This window comes from Mya arenaria, chromosome 9 (assembly GCF_026914265.1).
Source record: "Mya arenaria isolate MELC-2E11 chromosome 9, ASM2691426v1".
NCBI lineage: Eukaryota > Metazoa > Mollusca > Bivalvia > Myida > Myidae > Mya > Mya arenaria.
The window spans coordinates 56562571-56581618 of record NC_069130.1 but is presented as its reverse complement, the minus strand read 5'-3'; the positions used below and the strand labels follow the sequence as shown (position 1 = coordinate 56581618).

The following is a 19048-nucleotide window of genomic DNA, read 5'->3' as shown; positions in this document are numbered from 1 at the left end:
TCCTCAAAGTTGACATTATCCAGATTTTTGCTCTTGTACAGAGAACAATACAGTGTTTTGTTCAAGCATCGCATGATATGTTGCAATATAAATGGAATATCTTTAAGATACGTGCTTTAATATTTCCTCTCTTGTCACCACGTTCTAGAAGTGTTGTTGTTTTTCGTGAGAACATGAAGATTAGATGTTCTAGATTTATATGAAGAACATGTACATGGCTACTTGTATCATATGGGGACTCTTTTCGATCTGATCCATACCTGACAGGTGATATATGTAAAGACAAGAGCATGCGTAGTGACACAAATGCTTGTTTGTATTTTTATCCAGTGAAACAAGGGACAAAACTAGACGATAATTAAAGCTAGATTTAAAAGCCTTTATAAACATGTTAATAATGTCTCTGGCAAGATGTCTCAGTTAAATATACTACTCAAAATTTGATAGGGATCATGTTTTTAGCTCCACTGGCCTAAGGCCATGGAGCTTATGTCGTCACAGATTGTCCGTCGTGAGTGCGTGCGTGCGTGCGTGCGTGCGTAAACTTTTACTTTAAACGACATCTCCTCTGAAACTGATAAGCGGATTTCGACAAAACTTCACAGGAATGTTCCTTTGGTGGTCCTTTACCAAAATTGCTCAAATGGTTCCGGTCCATTGCACAATATGGCCGCCAGAGCTAAAAATAGCAAAATCTTTAAACAACATCTCCTCTGAAACGGTTCGGCAGATTTTGATGAAACTTGACAGTAATGTTCCTTGGGTGGTCCTTTATTAAAATTGCTCAAATGGTTCTGGTCCATTGCACAATATGGCCGCCACAGCTAAAAATAGCAAAATCTTTAAACGACATCTTCTCTGAAACGGATAGGCAGATTTTGATGAAACTTGACAGAATTGTTCCTTGGGTGGTCCTTAACCAAAATTGCTCAAATGGTTCCGGTCCGCTGCACAACATGGCTGCCAGGGCAAAAAAATAGAAAAACCTTTAAAGAACATCTTCTCAGAAACCGATGATCAGATTTTGATGAAACTTAACAGAAATGTTCCTTGGATGGTCCTTTATCAAATTTGCTTCAATGGTTTCGGTCCACTGCACAAGATGGCCCCCAGAGGTAAAAATAGAAAAACCTTTAAACGACTTCTCCTCAGAAACCGATGATCGTATTGCAATGAAACTTGACAGAAATGTTACTTGGGTAGTCCTTAACCAAAATAGCCCAAACAGTTCTGGTCTGCTGCACAACATGGGCACCAGAGCTAAGAATAGAAAAAAACGTTAAACTACATCTTCTCAGAAACCGATTATCAGATTTTGATGAAACTTTACATAAATGTTCATCGGGATGCCCTTAAACCTAAATTGCCCAAATGGTTCCGGTCCGCTGCACAACATGGCAGCCAGAGCTAAAAATAGGAAAAACCTTTACACCACTTCTCCTCAGAAACCGATGATCAGATTTTGATGAAACTTGACAGAAATGTTCCTTGGGTAGTCATTAACCAAAATTTGTTAAATGGTTCCAGTCCACTGCACACCATGGCTGCCAGAGCTAAAAAATAAAAAAAAAACTTTATACGACTTGTCGTCGAAACCGATGACCTTTTTTCGATAAAACTTGACAGAAATGTTTGTTTGGTGCTCCTTTACTCAAATTGCCCAAATCATTTCGGTCCACTGCACAACATGGCAGCCAGAGCTATTAAAGTAAATTTTTTTTTTAAATAACTTCTCCTCAAAAATTGATGATTGTATTTCTATGAAACTTGACGAAAATGTTCGTTAGGTGGTCTTTGCTTGAACCTTTTGGCCAGTGGAGCACAGGCACTGATGTGCCTCTTGTTTAATATAAACTACATACGTATTTCAAGAAAACGATATATCAACACTAAATGTTATCAAATGGCATTGTTTCAGGTTTCAAATGTCATAAGATATCAGTACCAAACCAATTTCGTTCGAGCGTAACAGACTCCTAAACATGATAGGGGTCAAAAGCAGGCGTATATCAGGTTGTCAACAAATTTGGAAAGTCAACAGAATACCTTTGAACTTTTCTTAAACCAATGTTAGTAGCGTGTGTGATGTCCACGAGTGTCAATAACAGCTTGACATCACCTCCGCATGTTGCTGATAAGCCTCCGGAGCTGTTGCTGAGGGAGTCTGGCCCATTCCTCCTGGAGCGCTGTTCTGAGCTGATGAACCGTTGTTGGCTGGATTGGACGAGCAGAAACAGCTTTCTGAAGCATGTTCCAGGCATGCTTGATCGGGTTCATGTCGGGGGAACGAGCTGGCCAGTCCTTTCTCTCGATGGTAGCATTTTTCAGAAATTAGTTTGTGATGTTTGCTCTGTGTGGGCGCGTATTATCATCCATGAGAATGAAATCAGGACCGATTGCACCTGCATACGGTCGAACATAAATGTCCAGGATCTCGTTACAATAACGAACAGCCGTCAACGTACCGTTTTCAATTACGAGTAAGACTGTTTTCCCGTGCATGCTGATTCCGGCCCATACCATGACTGAGCCCTTGCCATGACGGTCATGTTCGGCGACACAAACAGGAGCAAAACGTTCATTACGTCCCCTCCACACTCTGGAACGTCGATCTGTAAAGTCATTACAAAACTTTGACTCGTCTGTAAAAAGCACTGTGGTGCATTCGTTTAACGTCCATCCAACGTGTTGACGTGCCCAGTCCAAACGCTCCTGGGTGTGGTATTGGGTCAATGGGATGCGAATTGCCGGTCGTCGCGCCATCAAGCCAGCACTTTGCAAATGATTTCTGATGGTTTGCGTTGAAACTCTTACGTTTGTGGCCTTCTGGAAGTCATTACGTAACGAAGTGGCGTTACGAAAGCGGTTACGTCTGGCTAAAACTGTAATGTAACGATCCTGAACGTCAGATGTAGCCTTTGCACGACCACCACCATGTCGATGTTGAGCATTTCCATTCGTTTGATAACAATTCCACATCATGCAAACTACACTTTGTGACACATTCAGGTGTTCTGCCACAGTCCTCTGAGACAACCCTGCCTCCAGCATTCCAATGCCAACATGCATTTCATCAGGAGTTAACGTCTTCTGTTTGGCATTTTGAACACAATGTGGTAGATGATCCGAGCAAAAATCGAATACACGAAGCGAAAAACAAGAAATGACCACATGTTTAAGTTGTTACTTGTATGCCAAAAAGCCTTATTTCGTGAGTATGCAGTTTTCCGTGCCGCCCGTGCACGCGCTGGTAGCAATACAATCAAAATCATCGAACATTCTAGAGGCCTACGAAGGGATAAAACTAATGCTTTGAAATTAAATAAGCATGCTTATTTGGTTAAGTTTTTACAAATAACTAATCAAGTGATCCTTATCAAATTTTGAGTAGTATATCTTCAATGGTTTGAGTTGTACCCATGGTTGAAATTTTCAGATGACCCTGACAATTACATCATCTTTAATGATACTAATAAGCCATGTTCATATAGTGTAAAAGTTTTTTATTGAAACAATCACAACAAGTCTTTGACATGTAGACAAAATATAATGTTAAAGTTACACTCTTATTCAATTGCATTACATACGCATGTAAAACAAACATAAATTTTGATTGATAAACCTTTAACTGCTTACAAAACAATGCATTTATGGAAAATATTAATTTCTCATAACAAGATTGTAACTGTGTATTTAATAGCTGAAAACGCAAAAATGTTAAATGATTGGTGAGTGCTAAAAGATTAACTGTGATCTACTATTGATTCATAGGGAAGAAATCCTGAGTTTTCTGCAACTTTCTTTCAAATTAAATCGGTTTCCTTCAGAAGAACTATTTTCAACATTTATTCATCCCTGATATATTAAAAAAAATATATAAATTGTGGTAAATCTTAATTGAGAGTAAGAGTGCATCATTAAGAGAAGTAATTTATGATATGAGGCAAGAAGATGAGTGTAAGTACATGGTACAGTCCAAATGTCCAATTATACTAGTACAACAATTAATACAGAATGAGTTCAACTCACAGTAAAACAGGTTTACTTTAAAAGCATTTTGCCATTTAAATTCTTAAAGTGATAGAGGATATTTTCTTTTTTTAACTTGTTCTTATGATGTTATATTATAGGTAAATCCAATTATTATCTTGTGCTTCAAAGAGTTTTTGGTGAATAGTGTACATCTGATGTATAAGCTAAAAATAAAATAAGTCAAACAATAATTTGCTGACGGCTGTTTGAAAGGACAACAGTATATGAAAATAATACCCAATATATTTAAGAGATATAGTTGTTCTTACAATATAATGCAACAAAATAACAATAGTCTGACAACAAACAAGAAATGAGGACAGTTAAATACATGCTATTGAGCGATATGACACAAAGTTAGTGAGTGAGTTCATAAGTTATATTAAGTACTAGGTGTTTAGCTAGGTTTTTAATGGCCGGGTGCTGCATAAGAGGAATATGGGGCATACTGAATCTGGCTAGGAAGAACCTGAATTATGAATTTGACAGAAAATGTTTGAGGTTGTGTTAAATTGAAGTAATATCAGGGATTAGAACTGCAAAATAAGTTTGTATTATACAAGCATATTATAAGTTAAAATCAAAGTAACAGAATTATCTGACAGACTTAGGGTGGACTATACCAAAAAGCTTGCTACCAAAAAATGACAGGGCTCTGCACCCTGCCTAACTCTAGCTAAAGACCCAAGTACTGATTAAATCATGCAAAGTTTATAATGGTTAAAATACATGGGCTTTACAAACACATATGTAAGTTTTTTATGTTAGTAAAATTATGCTTGTGATGTTTAAACCTAGAACATTTATTTTACTTATGTGTAATACACACCACATACAGTTATAGCTAATGTAAGTTTCACTGATGTTTGTCAAACTTGATGGATAGGAATCCCTTTGATGTTATAAAAACAGCAAATCAATTAAAAGAGACAATATAACCCTAAAGGATGTCCCCTGGTATTTGGGGAATGGGTAAGACAAACACTGTGTATTAGAATTTCTAAATTATTTACTGATAAGCTGTTCTGGACCGAAATTTAAAAAAGGTGCAATTTTTGTACATATTTTTAGCACTTTTCTGTTACTGAAATCCGTCCGGCAAAGTCAAAAACGGTCCAGACCGGCAAATTATCAGTCTGTAGAAATCCTCGAAAGAACATGTATTAAGTTGTTACATGTAAGATTTGGAGATGGTTTAACTGACACACCTCCTTCATGTTGCGCAGGTGTAAAACTATTTAAATCATACATGTATTGTTAAATTCAAACACACAGAGATTTAATCTTGATAACGTTCTCTGGAACTGTCATATTTGTCAATAACAATGTAGTTCCTGGTATGTTAAAGCATAACATTTCATTAGGTCAGTTATATGTGAATTGATCTATGCTTTTTCAACAATAAACTTCTTGTTCAAATGAACAAGAGGCCCAAAAGGGCCTATGCTCTACTGGCATGGCTTTTGTGGTCATATCAATCCAGAGCATGTATGTATGGGTAAAAGGCAACAGACATATAGCTTATGTTTTGTGTTTGGGTTACCTGAAAACGTAGCACGTTCAACATCTGAGCCCAGAAAGTATTGTAAGCAGATTAGTTGCATGAACTATTTTAATATGTGCCAAGTAAAAGTCATCTGACAAAAAAAAAATGCTTTCAAAACTGTACTCATAGTAAAATTTTCTGTAGTTTTAAAAGTTAAAAAAAGTTGGTCAAAAGGTCAAAATCAAGGGCATCCTAGGACAACATTGATCAATTTGAACAAACATTCACAATCAATTGTGCTGAGATGGATGCACGAACACACAAAAAGATTTTCAAACCTTTCCAGATTTATGTTTACCAAACCTGTGAACCCAGGGTGTGGCCAGTAACGACACCAGGTGCATAACATTCACAACCAATTTTGTTAAGATGAATGCGCAAACTACAGAACCTAAAGCTAAAAAATGGCCTTTGGGCTTTCAACAAGAACAAGGCAGAGTAATTCACAAAATCAACTGCAGAAGCAAAAAAGCAAATTGTCTCTCAAAATCCTAGACTTGCAAATTGTCTCCCTTAACTCTAGACTTGAATTTACATGTACATGTAAACTTGGCTAAAAATAGAATTCGCTCATGCAGACCTGGCTAAAAATAGAAAGCATTTCTTTAAAACTTTCATGGCCCATAATCTAGGCATTCATGGGCAGATCTTGCTGGTTTTCGAAAGGAACCGAGCTGATATGGATATCTAGATACTGTACAAGTTTCATCGCGATACAATCAAAACTGAAGACTGTATCGTGTTCACAAGCAATTGTTTACAGACGCACGACCGCACGGACGCACGGATGCACATACTACGTACACATTACCATCGCATAAGCTCTTCTGGCCTTTGGCCAGTAGAGCTAAAAATCATAATTGCATTAATGATTATAAGTGAGTAATTACATTGAAACTACAGTCTTTATAACCAGTCTTCTCAGGTCTTCTAGTCAACTGTAAACTGTTCAACAATGACAAAAACTTAACATCGTACTTTAATTAAAGCCCAAGTTGGAATAAATGTTATCCACCTTTTAACCAAATATTAAAAGACACATATTAAATATCAATCACTATTGCTCCTTCACTCCTCAATTGTCATCTACCACACCAGGAAAGAATAGCAGTTTTTTTGTGAGTGAGGACTCAAATCTGGCACACTGTGTGGCGTCCCGGGGGGCTAGGAGTCCTCGATCTGTCGATGTCCGCCCTATAGCTACAAGCCGATTGACCTGAAATTAAAGATTTTATGCTTTCAATTTATATTTTAACTTTCTGAACAGCACATTACATTACTTAGAAAAATGGCTTAAATGTCAATGGAGAAGCATATTGTAAATATTTTGTCTATTTCTAATACATGGTTGTACAAGTTTTCAAAATTGCAACACATAGATATACCAGTGTCAGTAGATCGAGGATAGATTCTGTTGCAGCAAACTTTTGGAACACATAGATCACAGCCTGAATAAACCATGACCCAAACTGCTCATTCCGGAAGGACACAAAATCTGAATTACAAATTTCATTCACTTCAGCTATCATATTTAATCATGCAACAAAGAAATAACAAAAGTAAGAAAGTATAGTTGCAGTAAATATGTCATCCTTGCATTTGACTCCCAGATGGTTTGGCTTTATGTGGCATCAAATAAGAAACAAAGTACTAGTTATTACATTTAAGAGGGTTTACATATCTGCTAGCTGGTAGCAGTCTGTACAATAAGCACAATCTTAATTGGTATAACTAATAAAAAACATTAATCAGGCTAAAAAATGGTTTGATTAGGGTTACATCCATTTCAAAAACTGGTAATGTAGGTAGGACCGGAGGGAACTGAAGATTTACCCACCGTCCATCTGTCCGTCTGTCCACAAAAGTCTCGGTCCTGGGATAACTCAAAAAGTATCACAGTTAGGTTCATGAAACTCAGTATGTGGATAGAGGGCAATATATCAAAAGTAGATATGGGTGATCTGGTAGGTTTAACGGGTATGGAGATTCTCTTGAGACACGCTCATCTTTTTCACAAGGCTTTAAACCGGTAGGGGACACTTGGCGCCAACTGCGCTCTTGTTTTTATTCGGTTTTATATATTGTCATCATTGGAGAATGCTGCTAAAGTAATCTTCTGTTAAAAGCTTTCACACACACCCCCAAAAAATCATTTTTTACCAACTGACTATAAAAATGGTAGTGTCGGTGCATATATCGTAAATGTTTTTGTTATTTTGGTCTACATTGAGTATTGGTTGGAATAGCAAATAAGCTATCTGCCTTCCCTTTTGTCATATCTTCATAAAACTAACATACCAGGATGAGTGGCACATGCCACCAACATGTCCTGTTTTGAGGGTACACTTCGTTCCTCAGTATTGCCCATCACCGCATCAGTTCTGTCAGTCGGCTCCACAAAAACCTGTGGTCGAGGTGGTTCGGGGCCTGCATCTGGTTGACATCCATCTTTGATGCTCACACTCTTCTTAAACTGTCTGGATAGAGTTGAGAGATCCTGGCCTAAGTCCCCTGTTTGGCCAGACGTGCGGTCCACTTGGTCTTTCAGGAAATTAAAATGCCATGTATGTACATATATACAATGCTACAATAATCTTGTCAATTAAATGCTCAAATGTGTGGTTATCTGCACAATGTGTTGGTGAAGAATAATCTGCATCACGTTAAATACAGTTTTATACATAAAAGTTAGGAAATGAAATTATAAAACATATGTAACATATGTGGTAATATGATTATGATTTTACTCTCTGTATCTTTAGCCATATCTTTTTTTTAACATAAACTAGACCTGGGGCCATTAATACAGACTCAGGCTTAGAAAAGCACTTTTATTAAATATTAAAAACATCATCTAAATTCCATTAGTATTACAAAAATAAATATTAATATTTGTACAATTTAAAAAAGGAACTAAATTTAGCAAATTTCATCATCAAAACTCAAATAGAAAGAAAGCAACAATGAAATGAACAAAATATTTGCAGTATTGCCTCTTGAATCTCACTTCAAGACTTGAGACTGTTTGTAACCATGGCTACAGTTGTACAAGAACATAATTTACCTCCTTGACAAGCCTGTATAAAGAACAACTTTGGTTTCTGCATGAGATACGGACAATGTTGACCATCAAAGTACGATGTTACTTCTTCCAGTGTGATGACTCCTCCGTCTGTCCCATATATCCCCTCCCGCGTCCCATGGCTGCATATCACACATACGTAACACTCCATATCTCGTAGGGACATATTCGATGATTCTTGAAATAAAGCAGTGGACATTTCCTGAAAATTATAAATAAAGAAATTCACATCTATTCTTTGGCCATTTTCTGTGTCATTGAAAAGCACAGAAAATCAATATAATGAAAGACCAATTTTTAAAATTATTTGCAAAAAAAAAAATGAAGTATATTTATTTTTACAAGTTATCATTGACTTTCAGACAACTTTGCTTATATTCATAGAGAGCACTCTCAAAACAGGAAAACAATTATGTTTGCATCATCTTGTTCTGTTTCACTTTCTATAAATTCAAGCCCTAACTTTTGAAGCTGGTCTGATAATAATACACAAAACATGCATTGAAAACTTTGTTTCAAGTACCTAAGGAATTTGACAAGAAATCTTAGGATACTGACAAGCAGTTGCATGACTTACATCCTTCTTAAGATCTTTCTTAACATCAACTTGAAAGTGTAGTTGTTGAAACAGCTTTTTAAGGTCTTCTACATCCTTTTCTGTGCCGTAACGGGTCCCCAGTTTACTCCTTGCCACACCTTTCTCATCAAGTTCCGTAGCATAAAACATTTTGTTCGATATAATGAAGCATCTTCCTCTGATCTGCTTTTTCATGTTGTACACCTAAAGTAAAGATGATAATTAAAAGAATAAACAGAATAACCATAAAACTACATAGTGCATTACATTTCATAGTTGGCACATCATTTAGATTGATGTAAACCATGAAGCTACATAGTGCATTACATTTTGTAGCTGGCACATAATTTAGATTCATGTAAGCCATGAAGCTACATAGTGCATTATATTTTGTAGCTGGCACATCTTTAAGATTCATGTAAACCATGAAGCTACACAGTGCATTACATTTTGTAGCTGGCACATCATTTAGATTCATGTAAACCATGAAGCTACACAGTGCATTACATTTCGTAGCTGGCACATCTTTAAGATTCATGTAAACCATGAAGCTACACAGTGCATTACATTTCGTAGCTGGCACATCTTTAAGATTCATGTAAACCATGAAGCTACACAGTGCATTACATTTCGTAGCTGGCACATCTTTAAGATTCATGTAAACCATGAAGCTACACAGTGCATTACATTTCGTAGCTGGCACATCATTAAGATTCATGTAAACCATGAAGCTACACAGTGCATTACATTTCGTAGCTGGCACATCATTTAGATTCATGTAAACCATGAAGCTACACAGTGCATTACATTTCGTAGCTGGCACATCATTTAGATTCATGTAAACCATGAAGCTACACAGTGCATTACATTTCGTAGCTGGCACATCTGCACATCTTTAAGATTCATGTAAACCATGAAGCTACACAGTGCATTACATTTCGTAGCTGGCACATCATTTAGATTCATGTAAACCATGAAGCTACACAGTGCATTATATTTCGTAGCTGGCACATCTTTAAGATTCATGTAAACCATGAAGCTACACAGTGCATTATATTTCGTAGCTGGCACATCTTTAAGATTCATGTAAACCATGAAGCTACACAGTGCATTACATTTCGTAGCTGGCACATCATTTAGATTCATGTAGCTGGCACATCATTTAGATTCATGTAAACCATGAAGCTACATAGTGCATTACATTTCGTAGCTGGCACATCATTTAGATTCATGTAAACCATGAAGCTACACAGTGCATTACATTTTGTAGTTGGCACATCATTTTGCATTACATTTCGTAGCTGGCACATCATTTAGATTCATGTAAACCATGAAGCTACACAGTGCATTACATTTCGTAGTTGGCACATCTTTAAGATTCATGTAAACCATGAAGCTACACAGTGCATTACATTTTGTAGCTGGCACATCTTTAAGATTCATGTAAACCATGAAGCTACACAGTGCATTACATTTCGTAGCTGGCACATCATTTTGCATTACATTTCATAGCTGGCACATCATTTAGATTCATGTAAACCATGAAGCTACACAGTGCATTACATTTTGCAGCTGGCACATCTTTAAGATTCATGTAAACCATGAAGCTACACAGTGCATTACATTTTGTAGCTGGCACATCTTTAAGATTCATGTAAACCATGAAGCTACACAGTGCATTACACTTTGTAGCTGGCACATCATCATTTAGATTCATGTAAACCATGAAGCTTCATAGTGCATTACATTTTGTAGCTGGCACATCATCATTTAGATTCATGTTAACCATGAAGCTACACAGTGCATTATATTTCGTAGCTGGCACATCTTTGAGATTCATGTAAACCATGAAGCTACATAGTGCATTACATTTCGTAGCTGGCACATCATTTAGATTCATGTAAACCATGAAGCTACATAGTGCATTACATTTCGTAGCTGGTACATCATTTAGATTCATATAAACCATGAAGCTACATAGTGCATTACATTTCGTAGCTGGCACATCTTTAAGATTCACGTAAACCATGAAGCTACACAGTGCATTATATTTCGTAGCTGGCAAATCATTTAGATTCATGTAAACCATGAAGCTACATAGTGCATTACATTTCGTAGCTGGCACATCATTTAGATTCATGTAAACCATGAAGCTACACAGTGCATTACATTTTGTAGCTGGCACATCTTTAAGATTCATGTAAACCATGAAGCTACACAGTGCATTATATTTCGTAGCTGGTACATCATCATTTAGATTCATGTAAACCATGAAGCTTCATAGTGCATTATATTTCGTAGCTGGCACATCATTTCGATTCATGTAAACCATGAAGCTACATAGTGCATTACATTTCGTAGCTGGCACATCATTTCGATTCATGTAAACCATGAAGCTACATAGTGCATTACATTTCGTAGCTGGCACATCATTTAGATTCATGTAAGCCATGAAGCTACATAGTGCATTACATTTCGTAGCTGGCACATCATTTAGATTCATGTAAACCATGAAGCTATATAGTGCATTACATTTCGTAGCTGGCACATCATTTAGATTCATGTAAACCATGAAGCTACATAGTGCATTACATTTCGTAGCTGGCACATCTTTAAGATTCATGTAAACCATGAAGCTACACAGTGCATTACATTTTGTAGCTGGCACATCATTTAGATTCATGTAAACCATGAAGCTACACAGTGGCACATCTTTAAGATTCATGTAAACCATGAAGCTACATAGTGCATTACATTTCGTAGCTGGCACATCATTTAGATTCATGTAAACCATGAAGCTACTTAGTGCATTACATTTCGTAGCTGGCACATCATTTAGATTCATGTAAACCATGAAGCTACACAGTGCATAATATTTCGTAGCTGGCACATCATTTAGATTCATGTAAACCATGAAGCTACATAGTGCATTACATTTTGTAGCTGGCACATCATTTAGATTCATGTAAACCATGAAGCTAAATAGTGCATTACATTTCGTAGCTGGCACATCTTTAAGATTCATGTAAACCATGAAGCTACACAGTGCATTACATTTCGTAGCTGGCACATCATTTAGATTCATGTAAACCATGAAGCTACATAGTGCATTACATTTCGTAGCTGGCACATCATTTAGATTCATGTAAACCATGAAGCTACATAGTGCATTACATTTCGTAGCTGGCACATCTTTAAGATTCATGAACACCATGAAGCTACATAGTGCATTACATTTCGTAGCTGGCACATCATTTAGATTCATGTAAACCATGAAGCTACATAGTGCATTACATTTCGTAGCTGGCACATCATTTAGATTCATGTAAACCATGAAGCTTCACAGTGCATTACATTTCGTAGCTGGCACATCTTTAAGATTCATGTAAACCATGAAGCTACATAGTGCATTATATTTCGTAGCTGGCACATCTTTAAGATTCATGTAAACCATGAAGCTACACAGTGCATTACATTTTGTAGCTGGCACATCTTTAAGATTCATGTAAACCATGAAGCTACACAGTGGCACATCTTTAAGATTCATGTAAACCATGAAGCTACATAGTGCATTACATTTCGTAGCTGGCACATCATTTAGATTCATGTAAACCATGAAGCTACATAGTGCATTACATTTTGTAGCTGGCACATCATTTAGATTCATGTAAACCATGAAGCTACACAGTGCATTACATTTCGTAGCTGGCACATCATTTAGATTCATGTAAACCATGAAGCTACATAGTGCATTACATTTTGTAGCTGGCACATCATTTAGATTCATGTAAACCATGAAGCTACATAGTGCATTACATTTCGTAGCTGGCACATCTTTAAGATTCATGTAAACCATGAAGCTACACAGTGCATTACATTTCGTAGCTGGCACATCATTTAGATTCATGTAAACCATGAAGCTACATAGTGCATTACATTTTGTAGCTGGCACATCATTTAGATTCATGTAAACCATGAAGCTACATAGTGCATTACATTTCGTAGCTGGCACATCTTTAAGATTCATGTAAACCATGAAGCTACATAGTGCATTACATTTTGTAGCTGGCACATCATTTAGATTCATGTAAACCATGAAGCTACATAGTGCATTACATTTCGTAGCTGGCACATCATTTAGATTCATGTAAACCATGAAGCTACACAGTGCATTACATTTCGTAGCTGGCACATCTTTAAGATTCATGTAAACCATGAAGCTACATAGTGCATTATATTTCGTAGCTGGCACATCTTTAAGATTCATGTAAACCATGAAGCTACATAGTGCATTATATTTCGTAGCTGGCACATCTTTAAGATTCATGTAAACCATGAAGCTACATAGTGCATTACATTTTGTAGCTGGCACATCATTTAGATTCATGTAAACCATGAAGCTACATAGTGCATTACATTTCGTAGCTGGCACATCTTTAAGATTCATGTAAACCATGAAGCTACACAGTGCATTACATTTCGTAGCTGGCACATCTTTAAGATTCATGTAAACCATGAAGCTACATAGCGCATTACATTTCGTAGCTGGCACATCTTTAAGATTCATGTAAACCATGAAGCTACATAGTGCATAACATTTCGTAGCTGGCACATCGTTAGATTCATGTAAACCATGAAGCTACATAGTGCATTACATTTTGTAGCTGGCACATCATTTAGATTCATGTAAACCATGAAGCTACATAGTGCATTACATTTCGTAGCTGGCACATCTTTAAGATTCATGTAAACCATGAAGCTACATAGTGCATTACATTTCGTAGCTGGCACATCTTTAAGATTCATGTAAACCATGAAGCTACACAGTGCATTACATTTCGTAGTTGGCACATCTTTAAGATTCATGTAAACCATGAAGCTACACAGTGCAAATTACATTTTGTAGTTGGCACATCTTTAAGATTCATGTAAACCATGAAGCTACACAGTGCATTACATTTTGTAGTTGGCACATCATTTAGATTCATGTAAACCATGAAGCTACACAGTGCATTACATTTTGTAGCTGGCACATCATTTAGATTCATGTAAACCATGAAGCTACATAGTGCATTACATTTTGTACATCATTTAGATTATATCATTTAGATTCATGTTCAGTCTGCAAAATAACATTTTTAATTTGGGAGTCATTTGTTGAAAATTTGAAATCTGAATAGTTCCAATGATGAATGGGTTGTTGTTTTTTTTAAAAGAATTTCCTTTCAGAAAGTCAATATTGCTCACAATGTTCTAAATTCTATACTGCCTCAAAGTCATTTGACTATTGAATGCTCTAACTTTAAAAACTACAAGTCTGCTTCATGTTCCAGTTGTCTTGGATTTCCAGACTACTTGATACATGTATTTCACAGACTGTATGCAACAGGGTCTGAACCTCAGTAATTCATAGTCTTCTAACTAATCTTAGATACACATTAAAGCTTAAATCATTTATATTTTACTACATACATTAGGGTTTCTCCACTGTGTTCGTACTTGGTCTCCATAAACATTACATGGTTTTACTTCAATTGGTGCTGTCATGTGCGCCTCGCTTGGCCATTCTAAAGAAAATAGAGAAGCCACTGATGTGATTAAAACTGCACACTCAGCCATAAAACATTAATTTTTGGACAGAAATATTCAAAATCTGCGATCTGATCTTTTGTCAGCAGTCTAATGTCACTGGTTTGCAGATATTTACGCAAAAATTGGCTCATTCTAAGACAAAAAAATGAATAAAAAAAATGGTGAATCTGTGAGAGTGCAGCTCTAAAGCCTTTGTTCTACTCTCGTCTCATTAGGTAGAAATACCATTTTTTATGCTCATTTCTTTCAAATTTAACTTGGTATCTTTCATACGAACCATTGTTTTGGAGATTAATTTATCCTTTTTGGAATATTAAAACAATATTATTATTGTGGTTAATATTATCTTGGAGTAAGAGTGCATCTTTAAAATCAATTGTTATCCCCCCCACTACCTGTTGGCAAGGCAACATCCTCCTGAGGAATGGCCACACCCCGGCTATGCCCATCCCCCATCCCAGATCCGCTGAGTCTTGCTGCTAGGTCAGTATTATCTGTAGCATGCAACACTTCAAGAAATATTCCAAAGGCTCTTGGACCTCTTTTTGGAACAGTGTCGATAATTTTCCGAACTTTGTCATTTGGTGTTTTTTGAGCCTGAAATATAACAGAATAAATCAGACAATAATACTTTCCCCAAACAGGAATGAATGATTCCCAACACAACATATACAGTGTTCTTATTACCATTTTTTTGAAAGCAGAATTCTTATTCATTCTGATAGGTACGTTTAAACACATTGATTTGTCTTAACTCTAGAACAAATCAGATTTTAATTTTGCCCATGCATGTGTAACCAACCCACACAATCTATACATTTAAAAGTACTCGTTCATGTTTTATAGGGTCAGACATAAAAATATTGTGTGAAATGGGAACAACGGCTTGTAACTATGATAAAACTTTATCAAAAGTTCAAATAATAGCTCTATGATTGACAGATATTTTTAAATGAGACATAAAAAAGCTCCATTATATGAAAAAGTTAGGCTATATTTATTAAGTAATGTTAAGCTTAAAATGACAAAAATAGTTTAATGACAAAAAATAGTTTTTAATGAGTATGTGCCAGTTGCTGGTTGTTGAATGGTACTAAAACAAGTTTAAATACATTAATATAAAAAAATAACAACAATTGTCACCAATATCAAACTGTTGGCGAGACCCTTCAACATTAAACCATAATCTTGTATTTTTCAGAGATATATGTTTAACAGAGATATGTCCATCAATGTGCCTAACATAAAAAAACGGTATGAAAATTAACAAAGGTCAATAACTAAAACTGCAGCCAGAGTTATGGCACTTCTCATCATTGAGGTCTATCTGTATACATATGAAGTTTGAAGTCAATACCTCAGACTTTTTAAGTAAAGCTCCAGACAAAAATAAATAAGTGTATTACAAATGAACAAAGATAACAGAGGATAATACGGCTCCTGTGCAGTTCACTTCTATTCAATGTGCTTTATCTGTATATGAAGCTTTAAGTCAATATCTAAAAGACTTGTTATGCTCCGCACCAAAAACAAATGAAAATTAATAAGATAAATTACAGATAGTAAAAAATTCTGCACCAAGAGTTATGGTTCTTGTGCACTGTACTTCCCCTCAATTAGATCTATCTGTATATAAAGGTTATTTAGTCAATACTTCAAACTTAAGACCTTTTAAATTATGCAGACCAAAGGGCAATAACTAAACAAATACCACAGCCAGAGTTATGGCTCCTGTGCACTGCACTTTTCCACATCGAGGTCTATCTGTATATTATGACGTTTGAAGCCAACACCGCAAAGACTTCAAGTTATGCTTTGAACATGATAGCTTGTGCCCACACTCACACACACACATGCCTACTGTTACCAGCCTAAATCCTCTTCACCTTACAGTGGGGGAGATAAAAGCCCAAGGATGCACATGCTTGTCTCCATTAAGGCAGAGCCGTGCTTACAAAAAGAGACAGGGTGCACAACCCTCCTTTAACTCTATGGCTAAATCCCTACAACTCCTTACCTCAATTTCTTGCCTCATGCCTTCTGTAAAAATATCTCGCTCAAACAACCTCTCTGCCACCTCTATCGGGTTAGCTATGCTGTCTATTATAAATGTCCTGTTCTTCTTCAAGATATCTCTGTGTGACTGATCCATCGTGGTCCTTCAGCAGTTGTATGTACCTTTAACAATTTGGATATTTTATTTAAAGATCATGTCTTAAATATTCGTGAGTCTGAGAAATATACTAGATGTTCTCATACAAAACAAAAATCTATTGAAAGCCTTTATTATCTCATTTCTATAATCTTTAGCTTACTTGGTTAGAGAATAGAAAGCCAAAATAATTCATGTAAAGGGACACTTCCATATGTGATTGTATGCATTAAAGACCACTTGGAAACATATAAAAAATAGATGCTAACATGTTTAATATAATATATTATATGTTGTAGTTTAAAAGTTCAGATAACATCAAATGATTAAATCTAGAAGAGAAAATGCTACATGTCAAGATTGTAACATATCTTGGTGGCAGTGGTGGGATTATGATGTTTCAGAAGGAAATTTTTATTTATGTATTTGTTACACTTTAATGTGATCTAATATATATATGCGATATCTGCCGTAATGCTTATGGTTTGGCTTGACAACAATTTTAACACTACAGTGCAAGCTCTCTATTTCAATTAAACATAGGCAGGTTTCAACTTCTGGACCAGATTGAGTCATTTTTTTACCCTTGTCATCTTGTAGACTTGTACCCTCTATATTTTGGTCATTTCATAGCCTAGCCATGGTAATTTTGTACCCTTCTGAACAATTAACAGATAAAATTATGAGTTGCTAATTGAGCTTGCACAAGGTGCATAGTCCGAATAATTGTACATGGACGGATTATATATGGTGAATCTATCAGGGATTTAACGTCTATTATTTTAGACGTAAGATATGAATAACTATAACTTGATGGGTCAGTCGGATTCAAAGTAATCGAGTCCTGCGAAATTTATTATGCATCCTGCAATGTTGTGTTTTATGTTTAAAACACATGTATTACTGACCTGACATTCCTATAATTTTAGTAAAATAGTTGTTACCATATTTAAACAGAACAGAAAAAACTGAAGAACACTATTGTGTTCGTACAGCACAGTCGGAAGTTACAACCTCATAATCGTCATTGTCCTTATGAAAATACCATAGATGACTCACTGCTGACATAATGATGACTGGCATAATACCCTTATTACTGATCAGTTCACAGTTGACAGTAGTTTCATTTTAAAATACTGCACACAATTTTAAAATTTCTAAACCGATCAACAATAAATACAGTACTGTATTAGTCTAAAATAATAGACGTGTTATACGGGATTCTTCCAATCCCTAACGTCTAAACGGGAATGTGCAAAAAACGGGGGTGTTTTAAAAATATTGAAATTGTTTTAAGTAAAGTATTTTATGGTTGAAATTGATCATAAAGAGTTATATTCATATTTTACCATGTAAGTGAAATGTTATTTTGCACTAAACAAGCATTTAATGCATTAAAACAAGTTGTTTACCTTTCCAATAAAACGAAAGTTGACTGACACAGACAACAATTATGCGAAGGGGAACAACTCGATACAATCGTAATAACTCGGCCTCCTCCGACAAAGCTTCGAGATAGACCTTGTTATACAATCGTAACAACTCGGCCATGGCCGAAATGTTCCGAGCGATTTAAAACAGTGCCCTAAAAGCCTTGCAGGTGCCCTTCATGTATATATCGTTATGTTTTGACAGAATGAAATGAAGAAAAGCCGTCAAACTCATAATTATAAGTTGAATATTTATTTTTTGTGTACGGAACTAATATAAAATAACATTATCTGGTAATATTTCTTGTTTTTATGATATTTTATAGACGCTATATGCTTTAACCCGGAATCCTGATCGGAACAACTACCCACTTTTGATACTAAACTACGTGAAGGATTTGACATATCAAAAATCTAAAAAAAATCCGTCAACGTACAGTACAATTATTTGGACTAAGTACTGTATATGTTTATCGATCATCTGATATATTAAAAAAATATACTGTTTTGTTGTTACTTACCTTATTAATGTATAGTTAGTCAATGACTAAAGCAAAACTTCATAAAAACATCGCAAGATTATGCCTAAAACCCTGCGAAAAGGAAACAAGAAACTTCTTTGATTTGCGATTTCTAC

General features: G+C 35.9%; 1 protein-coding gene across 1 annotated transcript; it reads right to left on the bottom strand.

Annotated features, from left to right (window-relative positions):
* Positions 1 to 3488: 3488 nt before the first annotated feature.
* Positions 3489 to 19040, bottom strand: LOC128203239 (caspase-7-like). The gene is made up of 9 exons (XM_052904548.1): positions 18933 to 19040; positions 16847 to 17007; positions 15225 to 15426; positions 14710 to 14804; positions 9238 to 9441; positions 8643 to 8862; positions 7877 to 8119; positions 6964 to 7073; positions 3489 to 6794 (listed from the first exon to the last, which is right to left on the bottom strand). The coding sequence occupies exons 2-9, from the start codon at positions 16979 to 16981 to the stop codon at positions 6654 to 6656; spliced, it is 1350 nt and encodes a 449-aa protein (XP_052760508.1). The 5' UTR covers positions 16982 to 17007; positions 18933 to 19040; the 3' UTR covers positions 3489 to 6653.
* Between the last annotated feature and the right edge of the window lie 8 nt (positions 19041 to 19048).